Source organism: Dicentrarchus labrax, unplaced genomic scaffold (genome assembly GCF_905237075.1).
Source record: "Dicentrarchus labrax unplaced genomic scaffold, dlabrax2021, whole genome shotgun sequence".
NCBI lineage: Eukaryota > Metazoa > Chordata > Actinopteri > Moronidae > Dicentrarchus > Dicentrarchus labrax.
The window spans coordinates 33,399,443-33,413,882 of NW_026136704.1; the positions used below are offsets into that span (position 1 = coordinate 33,399,443).

General features: G+C 43.1%; 1 protein-coding gene across 8 annotated transcripts in view; it reads right to left on the bottom strand.

Moving 5' to 3' along the window:
- Nucleotides 1-1,878: 1,878 nt before the first annotated feature.
- The window catches only part of adam15 (ADAM metallopeptidase domain 15), a 29,923-nt gene continuing 17,361 nt past the window's right edge, over nt 1,879-14,440 (bottom strand). For 2 of the 8 annotated variants that reach the window (XM_051399300.1, XM_051399299.1), the window contains exons 17-26: nt 14,198-14,275; nt 14,001-14,112; nt 13,773-13,920; nt 12,045-12,098; nt 10,764-10,872; nt 9,148-9,216; nt 8,305-8,352; nt 6,236-6,301; nt 5,698-5,846; nt 1,879-4,729 (exon numbers count right to left, since the gene is read on the bottom strand). In XM_051399300.1, coding sequence (XP_051255260.1) covers nt 4,666-4,729; nt 5,698-5,846; nt 6,236-6,301; nt 8,305-8,352; nt 9,148-9,216; nt 10,764-10,872; nt 12,045-12,098; nt 13,773-13,920; nt 14,001-14,112; nt 14,198-14,275 — 897 coding nt within the window. In that variant the 3' untranslated portion in view covers nt 1,879-4,665. The remainder of the gene's footprint in view (nt 4,730-5,697; nt 5,847-6,235; nt 6,302-8,304; nt 8,353-9,147; nt 9,217-10,763; nt 10,873-12,044; nt 12,099-13,772; nt 13,921-14,000; nt 14,113-14,197; nt 14,276-14,440) is intronic. The other 6 variants (XM_051399302.1, XM_051399301.1, XM_051399304.1 and 3 more) reach the window with 6 other exon arrangements.

Below are 14,440 nucleotides of genomic sequence, written 5' to 3' on the forward strand. Positions count from 1 at the left end.
CCTCTGGTTTCACATTTCACCCACTGGCACACCAACAAACCACTGTGTGGGCCGACCCAGTGAAGCTTCTGCTCGCCGTCCCCCGGTGGTTCGGGGAAGCAGAAGCCCGTCGGCGGTATTGACACCCGTTTACGCCAATCGGAGGTCACTAACATTAATGTGGAGTTGTTGTCGGACACCGTAGTTTTCTCTGGACCCCTCCCCAATGTGACCAGTGATGACATGTATAGCCGCATGTCGTCATTCCACCGCTGGCTGTCGAGGGCAAGTGGTGCTTCATTGCTAACTGGACCTTTTGGGAACTGGTCTGATTAGGAGAGACGGCATCCATCCCACTTTGGATGGAGCGGCTCTCTTATCTAGAAATATGGCGAAGTTTATTTCTAAAACCTGACAGTCCAGAGTTAGGACCAGGAAGCAGAGCTGCTGTCTTACACACTTCTCTGCTCTTTCTTTAGAACAGTCACCCACCCAAAACCCCATAGAGACTGTGTCTGTCCCCCGACCACCTAAATTATTTAAAGAAATAAAAACAAGAGGAGTTCAACATAAAAATCTAATAAAAATTAAAACCAACTCCTCAGTAGCACAAAATAAGAGAATGAAATGTGAGCTGTTAAATATCAGGTCTCTGTCCTCTAAAGCTGTTTTAGTGAATGAATTAATATCAGATTATGATATTGATTTACTTTGTCTTACTGAGACCTGGTTGTCCCACGAGGAGTATGTTAGCCTAAATGAATCCACCCCCCCAGTCATATTAATACTCACATTCCTCGAGGCACAGGCCGAGGAGGTGGAGTAGCAGCCATATATGATTGGAGCGTTTTAATGGACCCTAAACCTAAACTAAATTATAATTCATTTGAAAGCCTTGTTCTTAGTCTTTCTCACCCAAACTGGAAAACACTGCAGCCAGTTCTATTTGTTATAGTGTACCGCGCTCCTGGACCGTACTCTGATTTTATATCTGAATTTTCAGAGTTTTTATCAAGTTTAGTCCTTAAATCAGATAAAGTAATTATTGTAGGTGATTTTAATATTCATGTGGATGTTAACAATGACAGCCTTAGTAATGCATTTATATCATTAATAGACTCAATTGGCTTCTGTCAGAGAGTAAATAAACCAACTCATTGTTTTAATCACACTCTTGACCTTGTTCTATCATATGGCATTGATATTGAACATTTAATAGTCTTCCCACATAATCCTTTCCTATCTGACCATTATTTAATAACTTTTGAATTCATACTATTAGATTATAAGCCATTAGGCAAAACTTCCTACAGCAGATGTCTATCTGACAGTGCTGTAGCTAAATTTAAGGAGGAGATTCCTTCAGTGTTTAATTCAATGCCATGTCTGAATTTAACAGAGTCCTATAATGACTTTAGTCCCTCTGAAATTGATAATCTTGTTGATAGTGCTGCAGGCTCACTACGATCAACATTAGACTCTATCGCTCCTATAAAAAGGAAATTATTAAAACATAGGAGACTAGCACCTTGGTATAACCACCAAACCCGCCAGTTAAAACAAATAGCTAGAAAATCTGAAAGGAAATGGCGCTCTTCCAAATTATCAGAATATCGCTCAAATTGGCAAGATAATCTTAAAACTTATAGAAAGGCCCTCCGTAATGCCAGAGGAGCCTATTACTCAGCACTAATAGAAGAAAATAAGAATAACCCTAGGTTCCTCTTCAGCACTGTAGCCAGGCTGACAGAGAGCCACAGCTCTATTGAGCCACATATCCCCATAAACTTAAGTAGCAATGACTTTACAGCAATTATATTAAATAACAGCACTGATGATAAAGAGAATGAACATATTTTAACCAAATTTGTAAATGAGATGAACAAATGACACAGATAATGTAGAAACAGTCGGTTTTATTGAGGATATTTCCCCTAGCAGCAAACCTGTGAACACAGCGGGACGCTAACAGCACGTCAACCAATCAGCTTGAATGATCAGACGTGTTTGCTCGGACTCTTTAAGGATCGTCGGGTGAAAACATTCAGTTCTGTTGAGGCCAGTTTGTGGCTTTCAGGCTTTTCGCAGCAGGAGTTAGTGACATCACTTCCTGTGGGCGGGGCAACCTCTGGCGATTTTTCCCGCTTCCACACAAGACAGTTTGAAAGAACAAATCAGAAGTTTCCAATTTGGAGTTTAAAGAGGCAAAAATGTTGGTGTGAACACAGCGCTGGAAGATTTGGTTTAAAGTACGATGGTTTTAGTAACGTTCACACTCACATCGCTCAGTGGCTTCAAAATATAACGCTGTAGGTGTCACTCTTACTTTCTGGACTCAAACAAACAGAGTTTGAAACCAGGAGACCGTTGTTCGAATCCCGAGTGTCAGCAATCTGTTACAAGTACGTTACGTAACTTACGACCTTTTCCTCAAGCTAATCGCATCGTTTTTGTGCCTAAACCTCCACAAACTCTCTTCGCTGATCTCACAGATTCCATTTAGTGTAGCAGAGCCTTTCCAGTGAGCACAACATGACCTCTCACTCTGTTTGACCTGAATGGAACTGAACCTTAATTGGTGTTTACCCTACTATTACATGTCAAAATGGCTGCTGTGAAAAAAGTATCTGGCCACAGCACAGGATGAAATTAATTTCGAGGATATTTTGTCATTTTAATGAAATTCCAGGTGTTCCCTAGTCTGTAAATTTCCAGGTTTTCCAGGATGTGTGTTTACTTTCGGGGAACCAATAAATGTACTTAAAACACCAAATGTAGGGGCTTGGTTCCTTGTAGAGACTCTATCTGTTAGATATGCATTGTTGCTCACTAGGAGGAAACCTACAGCGTTGTGTTCTGTGCGAGGATGTGTCGAACATTTGAGCTCTTTGACGTCTTTCAGGGTTTTTAGAAAGCGCTGACGTCGGCACCAGAAACTGAACAGCAGCACAGATCAGATCTGTTACATCATTCATCCGTCTTTGGTGTAACATCACGAACATTCGTTACATTCCTGACTGTCAACGATAGAAAGCTCAAGGCGGGTTAGAAAAATAAAAACCTGATCCAGCACAGCGTCTCCCAGCAGAGACAGACCGGGGCAGAACCAGTGCTCCTTGTAAGGCTTACAGTTCACTTTGAGTCCGACATGGTTCTCGCCTTCAGGACGTGCGTTTGGGTTCGAGGTTCATTCCAGCAGTCAGTGAGTGAGACATCGGTCTCAAACCTTTACAACAGTCCACAAACGTTAAAATAAGATCCAACAGCAGAAAAACGCTCAGATTTGAAGAATAAATTCAGGAAATACGAAATACAAAGGGCAGAATATTTGGATAAAATGTAACATTTCAAAAATAAAGTCTTCATATTTGGAGACAAAAGTCAGAGCTGCAGCCATTAATGAATCAACAGAAAAATAATTGTGTAAAATAATATGTAATAACTATTCTGATAATCAATTAAAGTCCCCATGAAGTCAGAATTGATATTTCAGTGTATCTGTCCAACACTGACAGGAAGTCCTGTTTCAGGTATTTTCAGGTCGGTATTTTAGAGTTGAACGCAGCCATCGGTGCCGACGGAATAACGTTACAGTACCGAGGTCAGTTACAGAGTTTCCTGATAGAAAGATTGATCAGTAGCTAACCGCTAACTGACACAGCCAAACCCAAATCAGTACTGGATTCCCTGTTGGTCTCAAAGATGGTGTTCGGTCCCGGGTCCGGCTGTGTTCAGTGAAGGCAGACGCTGACGCTAGCTCATAGTGCTAGCTGCTATTGGCTGCTGTAAACACCAATCAGTATCCACGACAAGTTCCTCCCTAACTGTCGGTTTTTACAGGAAACAGTAAATAAGAGGAAGCACACAGAACTCTGCTCCCTGTTTCGTGGGGATTTGCTTCTGAAATATTTCTTTCTGAATATCTGACAAAACAACACATTTACAGACTTCACCTTGGACACGTTATAGACCAAACGAATAATCTAGAAAATAACTGCAGATGAATCAATAATGAAAATAATCTTTAGTTGTAGAACTAGTTGGAATTTCTTATATATTATATTTTCAGAATAAAGTTGTTGAAGTAACTTTCTAATATTTGGACTCTTCAGATATTACAACTTTCTTCTGAACTTCATTCTAAAATCTTGAGATTTTTTATCCCAAACACATTGTAAATTAATCCTTAATCCTTCGGGGACATTCGGGGCCAGATCCAGGATCTCAAGTCTTTTTTAAATCCCAGGTTGTTGGTCTTCCAGTCTCATGAATCCAGTTTAATAAAGACTGAGTCCGTCCGTCCGAACTGCAGTGAACAGAATCCTTCTACATTCGGGTTTTGCTAAAAAAAAAAAAGTTTGAAACTTAAAAAATATGTCAAACTTCCAGAGGAACTTCCTCAGGGTCCTTCAGAGTCCTGCAGAGTCCTGGACCACCTTGAGCAAGGCACTGAACCCCCCGCTGGCTCCAGGGGGCGCTATAGACACTTTAATGTGACATCATCTCCAGCAGTCGAAGGTTGTCACTGCCGCGGCGCTGCTGAGCAAGGCACTGGACTTACATTAACATTATTTACAGTTCTGAGAGGGTTGAGAGAGAAATCCGATGACTGAGTGCAAACTGGATAATAAAGTCATCATCATCTTCATCGTCTCTCTGCACACCGACTCCCATCATGCACTGGGGTTAAAGTGGAGACGAGTCAACTTTCTGAGGGTTTGTGGGTCGAAGTGGAGGAAGAGGAGGTCGTCTGCAGACAGGAAACAACAGATTATTGATCAGAATACACTGTATCTTTATAGATTATTGATCAGTATACGATGTATCTTTATGGATTATTGATCAGTATACACTGTATCTTTATGGATTATTGACAGTATACGATATCTTATGGATTATTACAGTATACACTGTATCTTTATGGATTATTGATCAGTATACACTGTATCGTTATGGATTATTGATCAGTATACAATGTATCTTTATGGATGATATTGATCAGTATACACTGTATCTTTATGGATTATTGATCAGTATACACTGTATCTTTATGGATGATATTGATCAGAATACACTGTATCTTTATGGATTATTGATCAGTATACGATGTATCTTTATGGATTATTGATCAGTATACGATGTATCTTTATGGATTATTGATCAGTATACACTGTATCTTTATGGATTATTGATCAGTATACACTGTACGTTATGGATTATTGATCAGTATACAATGTATCTTTATGGATGATATTGATCAGTATACACTGTATCTTTATGGATTATTGATAGTATACACTGTATCTTTATGGATGATATTGATCAGTATACACTGTATCTTTATGGATGATATTGATCAGTATACACTGTATCTTTATGGATGATATTGATCCTGTATTGACAGTCAGACTGTGGACATATGACGGCCTTTAGCTCGTGTTTCTAGAGTTACGTGTTGTTACGAACACGTTAGGAATTGTTAAAATGTGATATTTCTTAGCAGGGAGCTTTTAGTTGGATTCAAACTGCTGATATGGATCATTGTTAACGTTTAGTCTCCACTACAGAAACACTAGGTAACGTAATCCCATAATAATCTGATCATTTAAACCCTTTATGTCATAATTTGCTGAAGATATAATTGATTAACTAACCTTGAATCAGCCCTTTGAAGATGAGAGGAAAACACAAAAGACTGTAAGAAACCCTTCATTCTACCTGTTGGGACCGGCTGCAGGTGCGACGGCTCTGTGTTGTGTTGGTTTGGTGCTGGGGGGGTAGGCGGGGTGAGGGGGGATGTGGGGGGGGGGCGGCGGGGCCACAATGCGGGGCTTTATTGGAACCACCGGTTTGGATGAAACCGGGACCTGAAGAGAGAAAAATGAAAAAAATATGAATGAACAGAAAGATGTTTTTCCTACGTCAGTGTTAACCAGTGCTGCAATGATTACCGGTAGTCGATTAATTGACCAGTTGTCAACGATTAAATTAATCCACAGATTGTCTCCCATCAAACCAAAGCTTTAATCGAACCCGAACAAATTCTGTGCGAGTTCGAGACACAGAAGCTTGAAGAATCAAAGCTCTACATCAAACCATATCTCCCCAACACTTAGTGACTGATCGCCCAATCAGGAACCATCAATCAGGCAGAATTACATCACCTTCTCCTCACTTCATTCGCTGTCACATCACGTTCTTTCTACATGCTAAGCACATGCAAGCTACATGCTAACAGCCACCAGGTGTGGTGTACCTGTCCAGGTGTGACGGGGTCAGGGGGGAGTGGCTTGTTGGGTGGAGCTGGTCGGCTCACCAGCAGCTGGAAGGTTAGTGAGGAGGAAGAGAGAAGCTTCAGAGACCAGAAAGACGAGACAGCGTTTTACTCTGATTAATTAAATATGGATGGCCAAAATAATTCAGAAGTTAAATTTTAAATACGTTGATCAGTGACGCATGCAGTCAGAAACAGAACACTGAGGGAGATCATGCTGTTAAGGCTCGGTCACACCAGAATTAAAACCTGTTCATTTTAATGTAATGAGTGCGATCAGTGGAGGTGAACATGCAGCGCTCTCACGTAGACCTCAACTCGAATTTCGACACCAATAATCTGCAAGCCGTCCGCACATTGCTAACAGACTAGCTACCGTATTAGCTGTGTGTCACCAGTTTTAATAACCTCGATCTGCTGCTATGTCCTGCAGTCCACCCTAACCCAGGTAGCGGCTCCTGTTTTTGTGCTTCACTTCTGTTTGATTGCTTCCCTCATCTAAGCTAAGTAGCTTGACTGGATAATTTAACAATTTCAAAAATCACTAAAGAATCGAGATGGCAAGTTGGTGCAACGCCCTCAAACTATCTCCGAGTAGGAAGATGACATGACAGAAATGCCCTCAAATAACAGGGCTCCAGAATGCGACCAACATTTTTAAGAGTGCGACTAATAATTTTTCTAGGTCGCACTGGTATACCTGACGCTGCCCGGGTGAAAACATAAATTTAATTCGCAAGCGCATCATCTCTCTGTGTTCTCCTGTGAGCGAACTCACACACTCATGGTAGGATCATATCGGGTTCTAAACCAATAAGAGACAGAGCTCGGGCGGGTCTTTGCCTCTGATTGGCTGTGGTCCTGTTCACCGCGCTAAATTGTGTGTGTTTAAAAATTGCCGAGCCCCGGTCCTTCGGCGACAGCATCAGACTCGTAAGCAGAGGAACCGAGTCTGGGATAGAGCCCGGCTCCGAGACCCAAATTAAAAAGGTCAAAATATATTCCTTCAGACAGGACTGGCTGAAACAATTTCCCTGGCTGAGGTTCAGCAAAGGACGTAACGCAATGCACTGCCTGTACTGTCAGGAGTGCGGTCAGAATATGGCCAGAAATAGTGCATTCGTGAGCGGGTCAACAACGTTTCGTATCGAAACTTTTATTTGGAAATGTTTTATTTTGCTTAGTGTTTTAATTTGAAATGTTTTATTCAGCTCAGTGAAGCACTTTAAACACTTTATTTTTCTTTTTATATATAATTGTGCTGCAAATAAAGACAAGCATTTCTCTACACCTTATTCTTGTTTAAAAATCATTCATATTATATAAAAGTTATGGAGAGCGATAAAAAGGTGACCTTACGGCGTTAAAGGCGATGCAATGAAAAATGTAGGTGCACCTACATTTTATGCTAGTGCACCTAAAAAAAAAAAAAAGTTAGGCGCACCAGTGCAACCAATGAACAAAGTTAGTCTGGAGCCCTGAATAACATACAAGGACCTTTTGTTTTTTGTTGTCTCTTAGAGTGGAAGGGCCCAAAATCGACCAAATTCTTCTAGAAGTGATGACAGTCTTGGATCACCTTGGTCATAATTGTAAAAATAATCATCTGCATATAAAAATATTACCTGATGATTATTTCCACTTTTAACAATTTGAAATAGGACAAAACTTTCACTATACCCTAAATAATCAGCAGATTTAATCAATCCGCAGCTGAAAGTAGTCCCCAACAAATGCACTATTTCCTGCTGTTTGATAAAGATCAGTTAGCAGCTGTTTTAAACACGAAACTACATATTTGTTTTGAAAGTCACCAGTAGGAACCAATGAGATTGAAGCCACAGTCAGACAGTATTTAGTGACGCAATGACTGTTGTTGGGTCTGAACATTCGATTACTTTCTGGTGCGAGTGGGCCCTGAGCATTCTTTGCTCCTCCAACCAGCAGGTGGAGCTGCAGCCTGTAACAGCTGAACATCAATCACAGTCTCTACAGGTACTGCAGACAGACACAGGACAGACAGTACACACTACAGGTAGCGGTGACTGTACCTGGTTGGGGGGGTTGGGGGGTAGAGGCTTGGTGGGGGGTGCTGGTCGCTGTTTGACAGATTGAAGCAGCAGAAATAAAAGTCAGAGGAGCAGCAGGTCAGTGTTTAAAGTTTCTTCTTCTATTATCTTTTATTTAATATTAATATTGAGACTTAAAGATTTCCAGCATTTAGAAGGTGAGTTAACGGTTTCAGATATTTCAGATTCAGCCGTAAGAAGTTATTTACTGGATTATGGATGGACAAAGAGCCACGAGGCCTGTTTATCCATAAACAACGTAATGCCCCACTCACCTATCCTCTTAAAGTCCACATGAAACAGAAAGCAGAGTGCTGTTTGATAAAGTTGTGTGTTTGTACAGTGTTAATAAAGTTGTGTGTTTGTACAGTGTTAATAAAGTTGTGTTTGTACAGTAATCAGTGAGCTCTGTGTCGCTAACAGTTGCAGATTGATTGACGGGGGAATATCAGAATATTATTGGTTGATATCAGTTAGTTCATGCTGACGTAATGCTGACGTAATGATTGGATTTTATATAAAAATACAAAGAAATCTATGTTTAGTAGAGTTGGGGCAGACATTGTTCAGGAGAGAAACAATATGTTGTGTTGTGATCTTGAAGGGTTAAATTATATCTAAATTATTCCTCAAACTATCCTCCATACAAACAGTTATTCTATCAGTAAAACACTGTAAAATCAGATCACATCAATAAATATTATATTTTCATTCCAGAACGACACACTGTTGTCACGACAACGACGAGACAGACACCAGTCAGTTAGCAGCAGCGACACATGAACACAGACGTTAGCGCCTCCAGGTGAGGTCAGCTGAGGTTACCTGCGGTGGGGGTTTTAGGGCGGGGTCAGGGGGGAGTGGCTTAGTGGGAGGAGCAGGTCTGTCATGAACCTGATAGGAGAGAAAACAGGAAGCAGAAGCAGAGTGACAGCTGATATGTGCACGAGAGAGGAGCATCTACCAGAGGTCAAAGGTCAAACAAGCAGTGTGTTAATGTGAGCTAACAGGAAGCAGCTGTGATATCGTGGCACTTCCTGCGTTCACAGTGAATCCACGTTGAAAGACACTGCGCTCGATGATTCATCAGTTCACCCAATTCAACATAAGATAAGATATTCCTTTATTTGTCCCACAATGGGGAAATTACAATGTTGCAGCAGGAAAGTGGAGAAAGAGAGAAAACAGCATCATGCTTCCACTTTAAATCCCATTCAAAACTCCATTAAGATTTCTGACAATTTAACCAGAAAAACAGCTTAAATCAACGGTGAGTTCACTGTCTGTAATAAGAGTGGGACAGAGTCTGTGGTGAGTTCACTGTCTGTAATAACAGTGGGACAGTGTCTGTGGTGAGTTCACTGTCTGTAATAACAGTAGGACAGTGTCTGTGGTGAGTTCACTGTCTGTAATAACAGTAGGACAGTGTCTTTGGTGAGTTCACTGTCTGTAATAACAGTGGGATAGTGCAGTATCTGTGGTGAGTTCACTGTCTGTAATAACAGTGAGGCAGTGTCTGTGGTGAGTTCACTGTCTGTAATAACAGCGGGACAGTGCAGTGTCTGTGGTGAGTTCACTGTCTGTAATAACAGTGGGACAGTGTCTGTGGTGAGTTCACTGTCTGTAATAACAGTGGGACAGAGTCTGTGGTGAGTTCACTGTCTGTAATAACAGCGGGACAGTGTCTGTGGTGAGTTCACTGTCTGTAATAACAGCGGGACAGAGTCTGTGGTGAGTTCACTGTCTGTAATAACAGTAGGACAGTGTCTGTGGTGAGTTCACTGTCTGTAATAACAGTGGGACAGTGTCTGTGGTGAGTTCACTGTCTGTAATAACAGTGGGACAGTGTCTGTGGTGAGTTCACTGTCTGTAATAACAGTGGGACAGTGTCTGTGGTGAGTTCACTGTCTGTAATAACAGTGGGACAGTGCAGTGTCTGTGGTGAGTTCACTGTCTGTAATAACAGTGGGATAGTGCAGTGTCTGTGGTGAGTTCACTGTCTGTAATAACAGTGGGACAGTGTCTGTGGTGAGTTCACTGTCTGTAATAACAGTGGGACAGTGTCTGTGGTGAGTTCACTGTCTGTAATAACAGTAGGACAGTGTCTGTGTTGAGTTCACCGTCTGTAATAACAGTGGGACAGTGCAGTGTCTGTGGTGAGTTCACTGTCTGTAATAACAGTGGGATAGTGCAGTATCTGTGGTGAGTTCACTGTCTGTAATAACAGTGGGACAGTGTCTGTGGTGAGTTCACTGTCTGTAATAACAGTGGGACAGAGTCTGTGGTGAGTTCACTGTCTGTAATAACAGTGGGACAGTGTCTGTGGTGAGTTCACTGTCTGTAATAACAGTGGGACAGTGTCTGTGGTGAGTTCACTGTCTGTAATAACATATCTATCAGGCCTGTTGGAGTCTTTTGGGAGGTGTGGTTGCTATGGTTACCTCTTTGTGGGGCGGGGTCAGTGGGATGTCAGTCGGTGGGTTCAGGTGGTATCTCAGAGGTCGGACCTGCTCTCCGTTCCTGCCGTCCACTCGCTCCATCACCGGCGTTCTGACAAATAAAAACACTGATGAGTGAAAATCAATAATCTATAATCAATCAGCTGAAATCCTCTTTGGTTTACTGTCATCAGGTTGTTCAGTTTCAGGAGATTATTAATAATAAACATTTTAAACAACACAATATTAAACGATGACTAACAAATGTACACAGTCACAGGAGGGACAACGTGAGGAGTTCAGGGTCTGTGCTGCAGTGGGAAAAACCTGTTTTGGAATGGTGAGTGGAATGAAGGGGGGGGGGGCAGTGAGAACTTTATCTTCCTATTAAAAACATCACAGACTAATAAAGACATAAAGCTGCACCGCTTCAAGGACTTCATTACCCAGAATCCTCCAATCAGTGACTTTATTTATAATTTGCCAACAGAGCCCCACTGTGAACCCAGAAACCGTTCAGTACCAGGGTTCTGCTTCAGAACCGTTCGGTACCAGGGTTCTGCTTCAGAACCGTTCAGTACCAGAGTTCTGCTTCAGAACCGTTCGGTACCAAAGTTCTGCTTCAGAACCGTTCAGTTTGGCGTTTAGAAACCGACAGTTTGCGAAGGAAGGATCTGTGGATCTGTTTTGAATCCACAGGTTTATCCGCGGGTTGCTGCAGAGCTTACACACTACCTTACTTTGGTCTGTTTCCTGTGTTCCAGGTTTACTCTGGAATATAAAATGACTCCAAACGTCTGCTGTTAAAGTTGAAGGCGCTGGTTTAACACTGCTGCTACCTGCTTCGGTTGCCATGTTGTTGTTGTTGTTGTTGTTGTTGTTGTGTGGTCGAGTGCGGCCTCCGTCCGTACAACGCAAATCACACACAGGTGTTGCTGACCGCGCCCCCACTGGCCAGAGGCTTGGATCGATTCAGAGGATTTAATGAATCAATATTGAATTGGGAATAATATATTGCAATGATTGATATTATTACCCCCCCCCATACAAAATGAAATGTGAAGAAGCATTACGTCTGAACACTGAGGTTTTAAAATGCAGCTCCAACGTATTGATCTGCTGCTGATCATTAATCCGACGTATACGAGTGAGCGGCTGTAACTCCGGATCTCTGAGTTCAACTGAATCAGTGCAGCTTTAGGACGTAGACCACCTCTGCAGGTCCGATCTGAGAGGACTCTACAGGGACCGACTACAGACCAGGACCAGCAGTACCAGCAGTACCTGGAGACGTGGGCGGGGTGAAACTCCAAACCCAGCATCTCACAGTGAGTCACACTGCATTGTGGGTAAGAAAACACACCAGAATCAGACTGGAGTTTAACATGAGTCCACAGTTAGCTTTAATTAGCATCAACAGCTAATAAATGGATTATTAACACATTTAATGAAGTTTTAACATCTTAAAAATATAAATATTTATTCATTAGTTATTATTAATATTAAATATATTATGTCAACAACTTTATAAACTGTCGCTAATGCTACGGTTAATGCTATATCCGTTATTACACGCTGTAATATGTTATTAAACATTAATAAAGGCTTTATCACACACACACACACAAAGACACACACACACACACACACACACACACACACACACACACACACACACACACACACACACACACACACACACACACACACACACACACAGACACTCACACACACACACACACACACACACACACACACACACACACACACACACACACACACACACACACACACACACACACACACACACACACACACACACACACACACACACAGACACACAGACACACACACAGACACACACACACACACACACACACACACACACACACACACACACACACACACACACACACACACACACACACACACACACACACACACACACACACACACACACACAGACACTCACACACACACACACACACACACACACACACACACACACACACACACACACACTCACACACACACACACACACTCACACACACACACACACACACACACACACACTCACACACACACACACACACACACACACACACACACACTCACACACACACACACACACACACACACACACACACACACACACACACACACACACACACACACACTCACACACACTCACACACACACACACACACACACACACACTCACACACACACACACACACACACACACACACACACACACACACACACACACACACACAGACTCACACACAGACACACAGACACACACACAGACACTCACACACACACACACACACACACACAGACACTCACACACACACACACACACACACACACACACACACACACACACACACACACACACACACTCACACACACTCACACACACACACACACACTCACACACACTCACACACACACACACACACTCACACACACTCACACACACACACACACACACACACTCACACACACTCACACACACACACACACACACACACACACACACACACACACACACACACACACACACACACACACTCACACACACTCACACACACACACACACACTCACACACTCACACACACACACACACACACACACACACACACTCACACACACACACACACACACACACACACACACACACACTCACACACACACACTCACACACACTCTCACACACACACACACACACACACACACACACACACACTCACACACACACACACACACACACACACACACACACACACACACACACACACACACACACACACACACACACACACTCACACACAGACACACTCACACACAGACACACACACACACACACACACACACACACACACACACACACACACACACACACACACTCACACACACACACACACACACACACACACTCACACACTCACACACACACACACACACACACACACACACACACACACACACACACACACAGAGTTACCGGTTGTGCTGTCGGGTTTTGTGAAACGGGCTGTTGGGTCCCACACAGAGGAGACGGAAACGAGGGAAGCGCAGAGCGAGGAAGAGGAGGACGACAGGCACGATGAAGAGGAAGATGACGAGCAGAGCCACTCGGACCGGGTCGGACTCTGAACAGAGAGGGGGGGGGGATTAACCAGCGTCACACAGAGGATGGACGGAGGCGGCAGCGTTTGTCGGTGTGCGGTACCTCGAGTGGTTTTGGCCGGTCCGCTGTCCACGCTGCCTCCGTGACCGGAGTACCTGCAGTCGGGAGGAGCCCAGCCCACCTCACAGTGACAGTTCTTGTTACTGTTACACACCTGGAACACAAACACAGCCCGTCAGAAAGCCCACACTGCTGCAACAGCAGCAACGATCATACTAATAAAGTCGCCCTCCGCTCACCCCGTGACCGTTACACTTCCTGCGGCAGTCCTCCACGCCGAACACCGACATGTCCTGACACTTCTGGTTCAAACAGGCCTGAAACACAAAACATATCTTTAATCTTTAACTGTTGATAAAACAGAATGTTTACAGGATCTGGATGATCAGACTCAGCTCAGGTTGTGGTTTAACTCCACACTCTGTTTTTATATTGGATTTTATTCATGAGAACTGTTGTGTGTTCTCTCCGTCGGCCTGCGG